Source organism: Cibotium barometz, chromosome 5, assembly GCF_041138505.1.
Source record: "Cibotium barometz isolate CiBa-2024 chromosome 5, ASM4113850v1, whole genome shotgun sequence".
In the NCBI taxonomy this organism is placed as follows: Eukaryota; Viridiplantae; Streptophyta; class Polypodiopsida; order Cyatheales; family Cibotiaceae; genus Cibotium; species Cibotium barometz.
The window spans coordinates 16,228,087-16,246,029 of record NC_141050.1 but is presented as its reverse complement, the minus strand read 5'-3'; the positions used below and the strand labels follow the sequence as shown (position 1 = coordinate 16,246,029).

The 17,943-nt window shown below is 42.5% G+C and overlaps 1 protein-coding gene across 2 annotated transcripts in view; it reads left to right on the top strand.

The window, feature by feature from the left end:
* The first annotated feature begins 6,363 nt into the window (after positions 1-6,363).
* Positions 6,364-17,943, top strand: part of EMB2786 (COMPLEX 1 LYR-like protein) — a 29,457-nt gene continuing 17,877 nt past the window's right edge. Inside the window, exons 1-2 of one of the 2 annotated variants that reach the window (XM_086794908.1) lie at positions 6,364-6,530; positions 12,165-12,227. In XM_086794908.1, the coding sequence (XP_086651034.1) occupies positions 6,498-6,530; positions 12,165-12,227 (96 nt within the window). In that variant the 5' untranslated portion in view covers positions 6,364-6,497. The remainder of the gene's footprint in view (positions 6,531-12,164; positions 12,228-17,943) is intronic. The other variant, XM_086794915.1, reaches the window with a different exon arrangement.

Genomic DNA, 17,943 nt, shown 5'->3' with positions numbered 1-17,943 from the left:
TCACTCTCATAATACCGGCCCAGTTGATTGACAGGTATTTTGATGAATCTGGGAGTTCTCACCTCCGCATGCTCTAGTTTTTTCTCTGCTAGAGGTGACTGGGTCTCCTCTAGAGTGGACATTGGGGATAATCTTCCCTCTACCCAATCCTTTATGTGTGCCCACAATGTTGGAGTATTGCGTAACAATGGTCCCAGTGGCATTTTAATGGTGGTGGACAATATGGTGAGATTGCCTATGTCTCTTGGCTCCCTGATAAGTGAGGGCTCCTTCCATGTTTTTGTCGCATATGTGATCACCCCTAGGGAATGAATGGATGGACAAGTCTTGCTCTGCTCCTCAAACATTCTTATCATGAGTTCACTGTGAGTCTCCCCCTCGGACTCTTTTGGAATTGGAGCAGGCACATCCAATTTCCTTTCCTTTATCAGCTCATTTCTTGGATACGTTGTATCCCTAGCCCTGTTAGCCCTTAATTTAGCTTCGTGATTTTGTTGGCACTCCTCAATCAGGGACTTAGCTTCTTCAAGCTTCCTCATCTCTTCTTCAGCATTTGGATATTCACCAATCCCCTTAGGGGTTGCTGGTCTCTCTCTTTGGGTTTCTTAGGCATGCCCATCTAGTTTTGGCACTTGGTCGCTCCCTTCCTTTGATTGGGTGGATCCCGTGTCAATGGTATCTTCTTTAGATCCATCCTAGATTGTGACCATGGCATCATCTTTGCCCACTTTTTTCACTCTTCTCCTTCTCCCAGTTTTAGAAGTTGTGACATCTACTATGTTTTTCTCTTTGTCCACTTGTTTTTCTTATGCTCGTGTCAGGACATTCAGTGGCATGATATTTCCAAGTTGCACACTTATGGTCCTTATAGTGGCATGGTTAGAAGTGGAGGTAGAACCACTAGCGCAATATGGGCAGTCTTTGATCAAATGATCAACCCCACACTTAACACAAGTAAGTGTTGGCATGTCATTAGGCTGTGCTGCCATTGGCTGAGCTTGGCCTATATGAACCACATTCTTATTAGGACAATCTACTATTTGATGAGGTCCACCGCAACCAAAACATTGTATTGGTCCCCTTCTTATGGTCGAGTTTATGTCCTTGCCTTTCCATTGTGCCGTGGTTTGAAACACTAGCACTGGTGTATTGTTCTATAAGACATAATACTCTAGCGTGATCTCCGTAGGCTCCTCGTAGTAATCATTATTGATTTCTACCTCACGCATGAATTTTCCCTCATCATCCAAGGGTTCCTCAATCAACACCTGGTTGATTTTAGCCTGTGGAGGTTGTGGCGCCAAAGGCGACATGTCCTACATTCAAAACATCCCTCTTGGTAAGTAGGATGGTGGCAAAGGCGACACGTCTTGCATTCGAAACATCCCTCTTGGGGTAAGGAGGATGGGTTTGGCTACCTTGCCAGCCGCAGTCTTGCAGCCGTAGTAGTAGGTTGAACTGGTGGTGCTGATAAGGCTAGCGGCACTTTGGGTGCCAACAGTTGTGCTATAGGCCGGACCCTCGGATACCTGCACATGGAAGTGTCATTGTTCCCCAATCTCACATAATGAGCACAATAAAGTAACTGCCCTAGTCTTAATTAAGGACATTCGGTAGTGGTGTGATTCTGTCTGCAAATGGAACACTAAATCAGATCTCTCTGGGGGTAGAGATGAGCATGCCCTAATGCTTCTCTCCCATCCTTGACCTTTAATTTATCTAATATAGCATTGTTGAGCTCATCCACTATCATATTTCCAACTTGCTTGCTCCGGGCTCCTGTGTCCTAGTGACTTGAGACTCGCGATATTGTTGCTATTGAAGCTGCCTTGGCATCTTCAAGTTGTGGCGATTCAAGCTTATTGTCTTCATATTCTATTACCAGCTTACAGCATGCATCTAAAGTAGCCAGTTAGGCTAATACTAGATAATCATGCATTTTATGATCTCGGACTCCTCTCCGGAAGCAAGGCAATAGCCTCTCCCATAACTTGCAACTTAAACTCAACTGCTTAAGTCGTGATACATAATCTCGCATAGACTGATTTTCTTTTTGCTTGATATTATGAAGCTGAGCCATAGGAATCCATATGTCACACCCCTTCGAGCAAAGCTTGGTATGAACACATTCTTAAGCCTAGTGAAGTCGACTTTATCCTCTGGCTTTAGGGTTTGATACCATTCATGAACCTTTCCTTCTAGGGTCAACGAAAAAGCATGGATCATGGTGACATCACTCACTAGTCCACAGGTTTCGCAGGTTGACTCAAAGATCTCAATATGTTAGATCGGGTCCCCATCCCCCGAGAACTTTTGCACAAGCTTGGAAATGATATGTGGCTTCATTTGGGATGGTCTAGATTCTACAGCGGTGCCTAGTACCCAAACCATTCCTCGGTTCATTTTTGCGGCCATATTTAGTAGATCCGCCCTTGTGACCACGTTAAGATCTGCATTTGGATCCACAATTGGTCTTGGAGGAGCTACTCCCCCCTACCTAGACCTTGTCCTCTTCCTGCATTTGTTTTTCTAGGCAATTTGGGTCTATGGCTAGATCCAGCCAACTCCTCATCACCTAGCTCATTATTAGCGGCCTCAGCCCACCTTTGTTGGATTAAGAGCTCCATGCCCTGCAACAAGAATATGGGATAATTGATCATTTCTTGTATCTCTTCCCTTGTATAGAGGCGATCCTCACCTTCTACAGATTCCCCAAGTAAATTGTCCTCCTCATTTTGCATATCAAGGCCTTCCTCTGCCCTTGGCTCTTCATTGATGGGTTCTAGAGTTGGTATTGCTCCTTCAGTCATGCTCATCCACATGCTATTTGTAGCATTTCTAACGTTTCTGGTTCCTGCCACGTGATTGAAATGGATTTACATTCTCCATTTCCTTTTGTTATGCCCTTATTCTTCGAGTATCGAGCTCTTTTTTTCTTATACTCAATAATCACAGTTGTCACTCCGTCTCAACCCTCTTCAAGTCTATTTCTATTTCCTTCAATCTGGGGAAGAAGAAGACGACCTATCTTGGCCACACTTTCCTTATCTCTCCTAACCCTAGGGGTTGTTCCACTGATCCTCACAGTGTTAGGTTGCCTCGAACCAGAAGGTTGGGTTGGTAATTTTGGTCTTAGACTGTGTCCAGCGTTGGTTGATGGGCCCGTGCCCATGCCCGTAGATCACGCATTATCTTCCATGCTGTGTTGGAGACGAAAAAATCCCCTCGCTATATCAAAGATTCCACTAGATCTTATAGGGAAAGATGGTTTTTCTTCCTCTCCATGGCATGAGTGTCATAGCCCTTCTCCCATGGATTCTTCACTACTTGTATCAACGGTGGTCAGATTCCTCTGGAGCTGAAACACTCAATTGAGTGCTCGCTGAATGGCCTGAACCAACACTCTTTTGATAGGAAGATCCTGGGTGATTTGATGCACTATCGTCGAGAGTAAAATCATAGTGCATGAGAATGTGATTTGACAGGCTAAGTCACTACCCCAATTCGTTTTTCATAAGTTTATGTTGAACTGAGTTTTTGGGTCGTGAAACTGTAGAGACTGTCAGTTCATGCTGTGAAACAGTAGATGCAACTCACATTGTGAAGTAGCAAAAAATGTAAATCATTTACGTCGTGAACTGTTTCCTGCACTTTCATGGGTTTCGTAGACACTTCGGATTTTCAGGTCAAAGTTGCCTTGATCTGAGTCGAATAGACTCCAATTGTGCAATTAAGGTACTCCCCTAACTATAGTTTGATAGCCCTTAGTTCATGAACTAGATCCACAAACTGACAGTTCACATTGTGAAACCGCAGAGGAAAGTTCACATCATGAAGTAGTAAATAAGGGTTCACGCCATGAAACAGGGAATGGTTCACGTTGTGAAGTGTTGAGTGGTTCATGTCGTGAAACCGAAAAAGATTCACGTTGTGAAGTCGTCAATGTTTCACGCCGTAAAACAAGTTGTGTTTCACGTCATGAAACACCTCACTGCTATTTCACGGGATAAGATTCCTTCAGTTTCGTTGTGTTAGATGTGTCAGGACAAGGTAACCTATTTTTGGCAAGGTAATCTTGAAATTTCCAGCGTTGATTGCGGAAGGTGGTTCGCGTCGTGAAGTAGCAAGAAATGGTTCACGCCGTGAATCATTTTTTGTACTTTCACGTGTATAGTTTTCGCGTTGATAGAATGATGTTTGGAGTGTAATTTACCTATCCAAATGATCTAGAATTGTTGTGTTAAGGGTTAGGAATGCAATGCAAGTCATGAGCACAAACAATGGCTCTTTGTTTTTGTAATTTTTGTGATTTTTTTTGAAATAAACAGAAAACAAAGTATCACCCCTGCTAGCTCTCACAGTAGCAAGTTTTGTGACGAAAACATCAAAATTAAAAGAGAAAACCAGTGCCGCTTTCCTCTAGGCTAAACCAAGTACTCACCCACACTCTAAAACACATGATTTATAACTCTTCTCTTTCACTCAAACCTTATCTATACATTCTCTTCACAATGCACTTTCCAAATGCAAAGGCAATCATGAATCTTGCATAGTTGGAGCTGAAGCTCAGAGAGGATGGAAGAAACAATGGTGTTTCCCTGGCAGCGGCGCCAAAAATGTTATGGGCTACCACACCTTCCAAGAAGGAAGGAACACACAACCATCGATGGGAGAAGCATTAGTTAGACACAACAATCGTACCAATGCTTTGAGCTCGTGTCCCTTGAGGCTCCCCAAGCTAGCTTTGAAAGCTCCACTCCTCCGAACACCACCTCCACGTTGTCACCGCGAAGTCGCTCACACCATGTACGCAAGGCAACCAACCTCTCACTCCCTCATACAAATGCATGCATGAAAGAGGCACATGTACTAGAGCACACACACACACACACACTCTCCTCTCTCTCTCTCTCTCTCTCTCTCTCTAAACACACACACACACACTCTCTCTCCTCTCTCTCTCTCTCTCTCTCTCTCTCGACAAAGTACAAGAGCTCTCATAACACAAAAGGGCATTGTGTCTGAGAAATTACCTTATATACAACTGGCCCTTATTCACACTTGGGCATCCAAGACTTACTAACTAAGGCCTTGGGTAGCCAGTATCTCATAATGTATAACTTTTATAGTGCCTTTTCATAACACTTATTAATGTCCTCAAATGGAAAAGCATATCCAAAATGGGATTAACAAGAGCAGGTCTTGCTACTTCTCCTCTCTGTGTAGAGATAATATTTTGAAGAAAGAGAGAAGAGGAGAAGTAGAAAGAGTCGGTCTTGGCCATTAGAGCACTCATAGAATCTCCTCAAAGTGGTAATAATTTTTCACATTCACTATGTGGCCGCAAATCAAGGGGGGGATAAGAAGGAAATTGGTGAAACTTTGCATCACTAAACACCACACAAGAGAGAGGAGGATGCCTTGTTTTGAGAGAGAGAGAGAGAGAGAGAGAGAGAGAGAGAGAGAGAGGCGAGAAAAGAGCAAAAGAAGGAAAGGTTTGAGAGGCCATAATTAATGTTTTAATATGCAAGTAAAATGCATAGGGCCATCCCCTATAATCCAAATAAAGAATAAAGCAAATGAAAAATAGGTGGAAAACTATCAAGTGCTAACAAGATAGTGATAACAAAGAGGGCATGCCATGCTAAAGCCTCAGAAGGTTACACAGCTATCTTATGACCCCAAACTCAATGATTCCCACAAGTAAAAAAGGGGTTCTTTGCTTTTATGAGAGTATAAAAGTTATGATAATGTTTGGTGGTGGAGATGCTTAGGGCATCCCCTATAACTTATACAAATCATAAAGTAAATAAAGAACAGAGGAAATTGTCAAGTGCATTGATAACATAACCATGAACAATCAAGGCACATCATGTTAGAGCCTCAAAAAGTTACAGATTGGTTTGAAAACCTTGTCTAGTGATGAACACGAAGGAGATCTAAACTCATGGAAGTTGAGTAGTTAATCGATAAGCTTGAGAGTCATTGGCTACCCCAACTCACGGAACTAGTAGTTGAGCAGTTAATCGACAAGTTTAAAGATATAAAAATAATATTACTAGCATAAGTGATAACTAAAATACACAAATTATGGATATTATATTATCCTATATTATATTAAGTATTCAAATAAATTATGGATATTGTATTATCCTATATCATATTAAGTATTCAAATAATATAGTTTATAGAATTAATGATATGAAATGAATATGATTAATATAAACCATTTACATTGTACTATAGTCATTAAAATTTAAATTGCTTATAAATTTTACAGCTAGAGAATACCATTCAAAGACTTGCTCAAAGTTCAGCTTCTTGGATGTAAAGCTTTCTGTAAACCCTCATTTTAATACAATTTTACAGCTTTTCTCAATAAAAGAAAAGAAAAAGAAAATACAGAATATATATGTGTTATAACCCTTCGTTCCTTCTAACCTAAGAACAAGGTTGGTTGATGCGAGGGAGAATTGCTGTTGTTCTGTGTAAGAGATATGGAAGCGAAGGCTTTGGACAATGTGAGACGGGTACGCATCGAACGTTTCCAGCACTTTTTTTTTTTTTTTTTTTTTTTTTTGGGGGGGGGGGTGTGTGGGGCAGAAAGACACGCCCTGCAGTGACACAAACCAGTCTGTGTTTTTGCAAGTCAGTTGCATGCTGAGCTGACTGACTATAACGTTGTTAGCACGTAGTCTATGCTTCATGATTCAAAGCTTTGTGAGTAGACTCTCAGGAGTACTTTGGTTTTTGTTAAGTTTAGCAGATACATCATAAGATGAGGTTTAAAAATCCGAGAAGAGAAGAGGAGTAGAACAGAAAAGGAGCATAAGAGGAGGAATATGAGAGAGTGTAGGTGTTGGAAAAGGCTGTGAAGAGGCCTTTCCCTTGAGGAAAAGGGGTGGGTGCAATGCCTAAGGCCAACCCCTTGGCCTTTCAAAGTCCGCCGTTCCCTGCTGTCAAAGTCTGGGGGAGGGGGAGTGCCATTCCAAGGATGAAAGAGACAAGTAATTTCTTTGTGACATGTCGGTCATTATTGTGAGAGGCAGCAAGAAGTGAGCTGTGCAATCAGCAAGGACTCTGCACAGGAATTTGACTGCAGATCTGCATACTCTGAACACATTTTAATGTTGTTGACATGGAAGAGGTGCAGCACAAAACTTCGATGTCTTCCCTACTCCCCATGACCATGTCGTGTGTATGCTTTGGCCAAGTCTTGCCTGAGATGAAACAAACTTGGTCTAACTACAATGTTACATACCTAGTGCTATCCGTTAAGGTTAGGGGATTAGGAGAAAGCAAGCTAATAGGGGTGGCTAAGGTTATCATTTATAAATCCATGTGTACTAGCTATTTATAGCAACAATGGGTACTATATAAGTGAAACATAGGTTAATATTGTCATAGCCTCACTATTGGTCAGAATTTGACCAAGACTTAGGCCATTGCCACAACTCCCGCCACGCATGTGGGGCAGAGCACACATAGTTTAGCACCTGCAAACAGATAGTATGCAACTGGCACATCCAATGGTGATTGCGCAACGAATGTCGGGCTACTGTACACTCAAAGAAGTCCTACATAAAAGCAGCCCTCTTCTGCAAATATAGCAAAGTAGCAATCCAGAGCACCCGCAACCAGCAACAAGGTGGAGTCTGCACTCATTTCCTCAGCAAGTCAACATGAGCTGCACAACTCAAATCGTTAGAAGAAATCAATCAAGAGCAGCCCTCTTCTGCAAACAGATAGTATGCAACAGGCACATTCAATGGTGATTGCGCAACGAATGTCAGGCTACTGTACACTCGAAGAAGTCCTACATAAGAGCAGCCCTCTTTTGCAAATATAGCAAAGTAGCAATCCAGAGCACCTGCAACTAGCAACAAGGTGGAGTCTGCACTCATTTCCTCAGCAAGTCAACATGAGCTGCACAACTCAAATCGTTAGAAGAAATCAATCAAGAAAGTCTATTTTTTTTTTCCAATTTAGGCCTTTTTCCATTTTCTACAAACCTTGCTTAATCAGAGTAATTAAACCTAATTACTTTACCATTTTAAAAAAAATGAAGGGTGCAAATATAGCATTGAAGTCACAGATAGAGGCGGTGGTCCCATTTGGCATTACAAACCACCTGTGTGGTTGTTCCCCCCCTCCCCTTGGATGAGAGAGCCTTCTTCTTATAGAGCGGCTCAACGGCCAGATAGAGAAGTGTCTCTTCCCCTTATGATCATTTGATTCCCGCCCTTAAATGAGGCGAGTTTGTATTTAGCTCTTTGTGGTTGTATCTAGCCCTTTGTGGCTGTTTTTCTTTAACTAATTGTAGGATCTTTTTCCCGGAAAGAAAAAAAAAATAGCATTGAAGTGCTACTTCAGCTTGCTAGATCATCATTGATCAAAACTTCCTTGTTTGCAAACCCTAATTAATGAAAATCCTAGTTTTTCGGGGCATTATTTGTAAAGGATTAGATATTGGCATTGGAAACTCTCCTTTGTTAAGACCTTCCTAGATTCATAGCATATCATGCCTACCCACATGTTGATTGAAAAGTTCAATGAGGAAAGTTTTCACACCTCGCAGACAAAGCTGAAGCTAGTCTCATGAGAGAGGGCCTTTGGCTTTTCATTGAAGGAGAAGAGAAGATGCCCAAGAATGAAGATGGAGCTAAGAAAGCATGGAAACTTATAGATCAAAGAGCCTTTGGCCTCATTGCCCTTGGTCTCTCTGATAATTTTATACACCATGTCGCATATCTCCTAGCCTCCAAAGAAGCCTAGGAGAAACTCAACAAACTTTTTGGAGCTCAGGCAAACAACTCCAAAGTTTCTTTGCAAATAGAGTTCTATGGTCTTATGATGCAACCACATGAGAGCTTAAGTGAACCGGATAAAGTCCTTAATGAACTAGCTTGCAGGTCTAAAGGTACAAGTTGAAGATGATGTGGCCCTGCAATACTCATAAAGTCCATCTCGGAAGAGCTTTACGAACCTCATCACCACACTAAAGAACTTGCCAAATCTTACCTTGACAGGAGTCATAGCCTCCTTCAAGAAAGAAGAAAGAGATTAAGAACAAAGCGGAGGGAGACAACTCCCTCTTCACTAAGAAGAACTTCAAAGGTATAAAGTGTTCCCTTTGTGGTAGGAACAAGCATGCAAAGGATTGCTATTCAAAGTAGCCTTGTAAATATTGTGGGAAAAACCACCACAATGAGAAGAATTGCTTTCACAAGAAAGCAGAGGCCAATGTCACACAGGTAGAAGAAATGTGCAAAGAAGATGCAAAGTTTGTAGAGTAAGAAGACTCAGGGACCTCTATATTCCAAGGACAGAACCAGACACAACTTTTAGTGAAACTACGTAGATTTATCCAAACGAAGTGTGTATTCGGATAACCCTTGAAAGGGAGTGTTGAAGAACAAGCCTTATCCATGTACAGAAAAATGAAAGTATGTGAACTGCCTCTAAAAGAGCTACATGTGTATGTGTGAATCCACTCTTCGAGTGGTTCACTAAAATATCTAGATATTATACACGGAAAGACCTAAGTAATGATTTCATTCACTCTCGGAGTGCCTTTGCCTCACATCAACACGAGCCTTCGTCACCGACCGTGCTTCAGCTCCGACATCATCTTTGCTTCTGCATTGGTCTTCTACTCAAAGTCTCCTCACATCAGAGGGCCTTTCGTACATATTTTCACTCACCATCATATATACACTCACTCACCCATTTCATGCTGTGTTGTTTTGCTTTGATCTCTCGTACTTTTGGTCCTTTCGTCCTTTTGCCCTCACACATTTGAGTCTCTCTTATTATTATGAACAATGAAGTTTAGTGTGCTCCTTTGTTCCCACCCTTTATGTGTTATAGACAATGCATATTTGAAGCTTCCTATGCTGCCTCCTCAAATCCACTATTTACATCCACCAGATCCTCATGTGATGAGATACAAATGGGCCCCAAAGATATCCTCAATACATGTGACAAATGAAGTCGCACGCTCCTCAACATCTCAATGAACCCCTCCTCAAGTAGTCTTGAAAACGGTCTTTGTAGAGACACGTTCTAGGTGTAAGTGTGTCACATTAGACCCATGGCCTATGAATATAGAAGACTTTTCGAAGGTCATCTTCAAATGACCCTACTTCTGCCAAGTGGACTGTATCTTGAGGATCTAAAGCTTAGCCAAAGCAAAATACGCCACAAATTGATGAATAAACCACATAACTACAACATAATCACACTTACCATCATCCTTACTAAAATTTGGTTGAGCTCATTTGACGGTGGTTGTTAGGGCAGTAGAGAAACTAGGGCCTTGTTGTGCCATTGTAGGAAGAATTGACAACATATTTGCCTACATAGTTGCTATCGATTGTTTGTGCTGGAGTTGCATAGCGTCTTGTTCAAGCCTTTGTTGGTGTTCTAGGGCTGCTTGGTCTACCCGTCGTTGCTCCTCATCAGCCCAGTGTTTAGCATCCTCGGCCCTTCGTTCATCATCACGTCGGGCTTCTTTGGCCCTTTCGTTCTTCAATCTGTTTGGCTTCTTCTTTTTGTCTTTGTTGCTTCATGATGAGGAACAATCTTTCAAGATCTGAAAGTTCTTTAAGAATTTCATCTTCTTTGACCTCTTCCTTGCCTTTTCAGCTTCCTCTTTGACTTTTTCTTGCTTTTTCTTTGGCTTTGCTTCTTCTTAAGCCTCAATTTAGAGCTTGAGCAATCTATTTTGCTCCAAAATTGCTTGGACAAAGTCGTCACTAAAGTTTGAAAGCATTTCTTTGGTGATATGTTCTTTGTTGATGTCATGTGCTCGCCCGTGCCATGGCTAATCCTTAGCATGAATAACACTAATCCCTGATTTAAGTCAGCATTTAGGACAACAGAACCATCAGCATCAGCCTTAGCATCGACAGAGGTGGTCGGTGTTGAAGGCTCGCTTCGGTGGATGCGGAGGCACTCTGAGGTGGTAGTGGGCAGCGGAAGCTGAAGTGATGCAAACTCTGGTGACAAGGGTGCTGCGGTACCTGAAAGGTGATAAAAAGCAGAGAGGGCTGCCGTCCCGAGTGATGGAAGTGGTGCAAGCTTTGGTGACAAGGGTGCTGCAATACCTAAGTGATGGAGAGGAGCAAAGAGGGTTGCCGTCTCGAGTGGTGTGAGATGGTGAGCAGAGGGTGTACTGCTATCTCAAGGTATACTGTAGAAGAAAAATGATGATAAACTGTACCAGAGAGTGGGCTGCTGTCCCAAGGTAAACTGTAGATAAAACGCTGGTGTGCACTGTGTAGCAGAGAGGGCTGCTGTCCCATGAACTGAAGATAAAAATGCTGAGGTGCTGTAAGTAGCAGAGAGGGCTGCTGTCCCATGAGCTGAGATAAAATGATGGTATGCTCTCCTGTGCAGAGAGGGCTGCTGTCCCATGAGCTGATATGAAACGCTGATGTTCTTGAGCTGACAGGCGAGGATGATGAGGTACATGCAGTGCAGGTGCCGGCAGCAGCAGCAGCAGATATGATACCTGATAGGGTCAATGAAGTGGTACGAATGCTGAATGATATGAGGCTATGCTATATATAGTAGGCTGGACTGCTGGATGGCCCAGTAAAGGTGCTGTCGGCCAGCAGCAAGACCCAAATAAAACTAGAAAAAAAAATAAAACCCAGAAAAATTCCCCTTTTTGAGGCTGGGAATAAAGCCGTTTTCACACAAAATGCATTACCATTGTTTGTTTAGATAAGGGTTTGGTTTTCTGGGGAAAGTCATTCAGTACGAGGACCAGAGAAAGGAGATATGTGGCTCTCAACTTGCATGAGATTTCTAGGCATAGAGAAAGAAAGACAGAAAGAAAGATTTTATAAACATCTTTAAAGGCCCAAATGGTCTATGAGACCATATAACAATACTAGTGAGTCCTATTTTTCGAAAGAAAACAGGGCCCATGTACTAAGTGAACCTTGCATGTACACACAAAAAAAGGGTTGACAAATAGTGAGCTCATATAGCAATGCCTTTTGTAAATTTTTCACTGAAATTCTTGGAATTTGTTACCTTCTCATATTGACATCTGTAAAACTGGTCCTATAGCTTTTGTTGATGTTTTAACTGTAAACTTTGAAATTCATTAGGATGTATGCCTCATGAGCTGATAAAATTCAGTCGGCATACAGCTTTTTCGGGAGTGTTTGCGGCGGGCGGATTTGGAAGGGAAGAAGGTTAGAATTTATTTAAAGGTTTAAAAATTGTGAGGCTGTCCTTGGCATTGCCTTATGCATGAAAAAGCTTCGTCTTGTTATGGTTCTTAGTACTCGTGAAGCTTTTTGTCATTGAATACATCTTTGTGCATGAGGGAGAATAATCGGTTGGTGTTAAAAATTTGTAGTCCTGGTTGCTACAGCTTGCTTGCTCCACTCAATCATTGGTACGGATTTTGTATATAATCTCTCATGTTTCAAAATGCTTGTCATTTTTATACCGTTCAAATAATCAACCCACACTGATTTGAAGGGGCGACTCCCTTTAGTCAATTTTCCTCGACTTTGGTTGTGACCTCTGACTTGATGTCAACAATCTCTTGTCGATCTTCCTTGACCTTGGTGACAATATCCTCTATAGGCTGGGTCTGGATCCTTGTGTTGGTTTGATCTCGAGGGCTGGTAGATGGATTGAAGCCGCCCCTTTGGCTGGAGCTTGGAGATCTCTTCAAGAAATTATATTGAACACTGAATTTTCCCGCCGGGGGGCAGGGGGGAGGAGTCTATACTAATGTTTGGAGAAGGCCAAAATGACCTATGAGTCCAAATACATAACATTAAGACCACGCTAGTCCCGAGCTAAATTTGTGGTGTAGCAAAAGAAAACATCCTATTAATCAACTGCAATGCCAAGCATCAATACATTTATCTTCACGAAAAAACATGTGGGTTTGGTTTTGGTTTGAGTTTGAGTTTTACTTTGGACAAATTGATTAAGACCTAGTTAAGAACCACTATCAAGGTTTTGGACAAATTGATTAAGACCTAGTTAAGAATCACTATCAAGACAAACTTTACAAATCTCAAAAAAAAATTTTATCACAAACAACATAAAATAGCTCTAATGAGCTCCCAATCATTAGAAGGAGTGGCACATAACATGCCACCTAATTTTCCCTAAAGGCTCCGCATCATCTCAATGTCAATCACAACTTTTTTTTTCATCCTTCCATTAGTTACCAAAATGCAGCTGAGTTGGCTAAGTACATGACCCAATCTCAATCATGGGAGACAAGAAAAACAAGAGGGGATCTTCCTCGTTGGCTGGCTGCTATTGGAGGAAGGCTATCTCATACAATGGGGGGAAGGGGGGGAAAAACCAAACAAGTGGCCTGTAATGCCAAGTAACCTCACTATCTCTGATCCTGAGGAAAGGACCGCTGGTCCAAGTCTGCAAAAAGGAGGACACTAACATTTGACTAGAAGAGCCCCACTTTCTTGCTATGCATGTGACATTAAGGCCGAGTGTCCTAATAGGATGTATAAGGATGCCCCAGTGGCTACAAACCCTGTTTCTTAGGATAGATGGTGCAGTGGGTGTGCTATCAAGCATTTTCTCAAACATTGACCCTACCGTACTTCTCCATCGGTAAGAAGTGGGCGTTTAGGACCAACTACGGCTTTGAACATGTTGAGCGTCTTGCAAGGGCAAAAGGTCGATTCTATCCTTGTACCTGTCAATGCTGTGTTGACATGAACACAAGCTAACTTGGCTAAAGGGAAGAGGGGCAAAACCACTGATGACTAGGAAGCTGGCACTCTCAAGAATGCAAAAAGAAGGGAAAAACTACTCATCAAAGACGTAGTGTCTAGACTTGTAGAGATGGTCATGAAGCCTCTTAGTCTTGCTACCGATCATGAATTGATCAATGAGCAATAGGTCATTGAGCCTTTCAGTAAGGGAAATGATTGCTGAGCCTTTCAATAAGGGAAATGATTGCTTGAACTACATGTCATCGTAAAGCCATGCACGATCTTGTGCACTTCTTATAGCCTCTTGTGCACTGACTAGCAGTTCCTCCATATTTGCTAAGAAATCTCTAGCCACATCAATTTGAATACCCTTAAGTCCAACTATTATTGGTCGCAAAGAAACGTGTTCCATTCATTTTTTATGGAACGAAACGTTTCTTTCCCTCTTACCTGTTAACAGTACGATTTGGGCGTTTTTAATTTAGAGAGCTCTTTTTTTGAAAAACAACGTCTACCTTTGCCTGTGAAAACCAACAAAGAAGCTATTGTGTTGCAAAAATCAGCCCCTTCCAGCTCTTCCTGCACTTGTTAGCTTCCGTGCCCGCTATCTCTTAGGTTGGTCGTGCTGATTTGCATCTTTTTTCTTTAATTTTGCATTTTTTTTTGAGATTTGGGGGTTTTCATGCCAAGCTACTAATCTTGCCCTGCCTTTGTGAAGATGCCTCGCACTAGAGATGCCATGTGGGCCCATGTCACTCCTGTATCAAGATATGGTGGTTCAGGCTCCCAAAAGTGGACATGTAATTTTTGTGGGGTTTGCTCAGGAGGTACCATAATCCGTGTTAAGGCCCATTTCTCAGGTTTAACCGAGGAAGGCATTGGTGCATGTGAATTGGTGCCTGCAAAGCTACAAGAATGAAAAAAACAGCAATTGGCAAGACGCGGTTGTGGGTCTCTGCTTGAGGATATCGATGCTAGTGAGGATACACGTGATGCATCAAAGAGAACACGATTGGGCTTAGAGGAGGATGCATAGAGCCAAGGAGGTACTGGTAGTTCCACTCACACATCAATACGAAGCCCTTTGCTTGCAGGACCTAGAGCCTCTCTAAAGAGAACAAGCATTCAAGCAAGCATGGAAAAGCAAGCAATTAATGATGCAACTAGGGAACTCACTAGGCTTTTCATCCAATGCGCTTTGTCTTTTCACATTATGCGCACCACACGACGGAAAAAGGCCACAAGGGAAATTGGCAGCATTGGATGTGAGTGGGAGGAACCCTCCTACGAGACCTTGCATACTGAAGAGCTCAGAAGAGAGCAACAAGCAGTGGAGGTGGAGATCGAGTCATTAAAAGCCACTTGGATCAAGTATGATTGCACATTGTCATGTGATGGGTGGTCAGATATACGCAAGAGGAATGTGTACAAAGTTTTGGTGTTCTCTTTCAAGGGCACTATTTTTTTTGCGTGCTAGTGATGCATTTGTGCCTGGGACAGTCGTGAGAGAGGAGAGTTTATATGGTCACAATTGTGGGAGGCTATCATGGAGATGGGCCCACAAAACATAGTGAAGGTGGTCATTGACAATGGTAGCAACTGTCTCTATGGGACGGATGCTAGAGGATGAGTTCCCGTAGATTGTATGGACTCCATGTGTATCCCATAGCCTAGACTTACTCATTGAAGAGCTTGCAAAGATTAGGTGGATTGCTGACATCTTTGACATTGCACGTAGCTTGGTGACGTTTGTTACCAAGAGGCCTAAGGTCTTGGCGATGTATCGTGTGATTAGTGACCTTGCGCTTCTGAAGTCCTCACAAACCAGGTTTGCATATGTGTTCATTGTTGTTAATAGGGTAGTGAGAGTCCAACAGGACTCATGGGCACAGTGGTCTACCGAGTGGATGAGCTGGGAGGATCATGAGCACCCGAATGCAATTGCTTTTGAAATTTGCACGCAAAGTGATGCAAGGTGGTTGGTGGAAGGAGGCAGAGGCTTTGGTGAGCTCTCTTCAACCAATCTATAGTGTTCTTTGCATCATTGACTTGGAGGGTAACACTCTTGGACTCTTGTACGAGTTCATGGACCGGATTGGAGAGCCATCTTAACCGATGCACTCTCTTGACAGATGAGAGGTACTCAACATGCCAAGTTCCAAGTTCCATCTAGTTGTCTTCTTGTTGTAACTTGTATCTTAGGCTTTAGCTAAGAGCTTTGATCATTCATGGCTAATCTTGAGGATTGAGGACATTCGACAGGCTTGGAACGACCGGTGGATTGGTTCCATAAACCAATCCACCGGTGGACATTCGACAGGCTTGGAACGACCGGTGGATTGGTTCCATAAACCAATCCATGTGTTGTCCACATACTGCATCCTCTGTGGCGGAGTGTGGAGCAGTATGGTAATGAAGAGTTGGAAGATGGATGGCACGATTGCATTCAGAAATGGACAGGAGGCGACGTGGAACTCATGAGACACTTGGAGGATGAGCGGCTAGTATATAGGAATGCCAGCCACGTATTTGGTAGTTAGATTGTTGTCATGCAAGAGAGTCTGCTTCAGCGAGTCTCATGGTGGGAGAAGTACCCCTCGCTTGGTGAGCACAACTCTAAAAATCAAGATTGTTATTTCAACTTATAAGTTATAACAGAATACATTGATCAATGATGATTATACTTACAAAGTTTTTGTCTTTTGATGGCAGAAACACCTCGCCATTCGAGTCCTCTCATAGGACTGTAGTTTGGGTCCTTGTGAGAGGAACTGGAGCACTTGGGCCCTCTTCCATACGAAGAAGAGGAACAGGTTGTCTATTGCTCAGTTGGAGCGGTTGGCGTATTGCCATTGCAATCTCAGCCTAATTGAGCAGTCGGGCAATTCGATAGAGCATGGCGAGGTCAATGTCGATAAAATTGATATTGAGAAGGTGAAAGATATCCCAGAGGTTCCTTAGGAGGAGTGTGACATATATGGCATGTTGTATGAGGACTTGATGGCACCTACTCGTGCCACACAAGCATTATCGGTAGGTGCTAGTACCAGTGCAACAGTTGAGATGAGTGTGGCAGTAGAGGCAGCATCGTTCTCTTTTGAGAGTAACGATGAGTCAACTAAGGAGGCTACTGATGAGGACATTGAGGATGTTGAGAACCAGTAGCCGCATGCTTAGCACTATCGTAGGCAAACTCGACTATCAGGATGTACTTCCAATCTCATGGTCTCTTGGAGACGTATGCACGAAGCATTTCCTCCAAAACTTGATTCACCGTGTCTGTTTGCTCATGAGAGTGAGGATGATAAGAGGAACTCATACTTGGCGTAGTCTCCAATCTCTAGAAAATTAACTACCAGAAATGACCAAAAAACTTGGAGTCCCTCTCACTGTCACTGACTATATCAAAAGGTAGTCCATACAACTTGAAAAGCTTCACTACAAACTATTGCGCCAATTTAGTTGCCTTCGTTGTCACATTTGTAGGTAAAAATGGTGCCATCTTCGTCAATCCATCTTCGTAAATCTGTCTACGAGCACCAAGATAGCATCATGCCAAAGTCCATGGAAATACTCTCCTATTTACTACTCTTGGGATTTGACATACATTCAACCCTAAGGCGTTCAACCTTATTCACTTGACATTGACGACACTTCGGTTTGCTTCAGTCCTTACCCATTTCACAGGAACCATGGGAAAGCATTGCCATGGATTTCATTATGGATTTGCCGAGATCGATGCATGGGAATGATGCTATATGGACTATCATTGATCGCTTTAGAAAACAGGCACATTTTATTCTTGTGAGGAAAACAATCAAGCCAAAGCACATGGCAAAGTTGTTTTTGGCTTAGATTTTCAAACATCATGGTATGCCCAAATCTATTGTGGGGGATAGAGATCCTCGGATCACTAGTCTATTTTGGCGGGCATTGTTTGATAATATGGGCACAAAGCTGAGTTTTTCATTAGCTTATCATCCTCAAGTGGATGGTCAGAGTGAAATTGCCAACTCAACCGTACTTGTTTTTCTGAAGTGTTATGTATTTGAGCAGAAGTTAGATTGGGAAAAGTATTTGCCATTGGTTGAGTTTGCATACAATAACTGTGTGCATTCTTCAACTAATAAGGCTCCGTTTGAGATAGTCTATGGCAAGGTGGTGCTTCCACCTATCTTACAAACAAAAGGTGAAATCTTTGCAGCAGATGAGTATGTTCAAG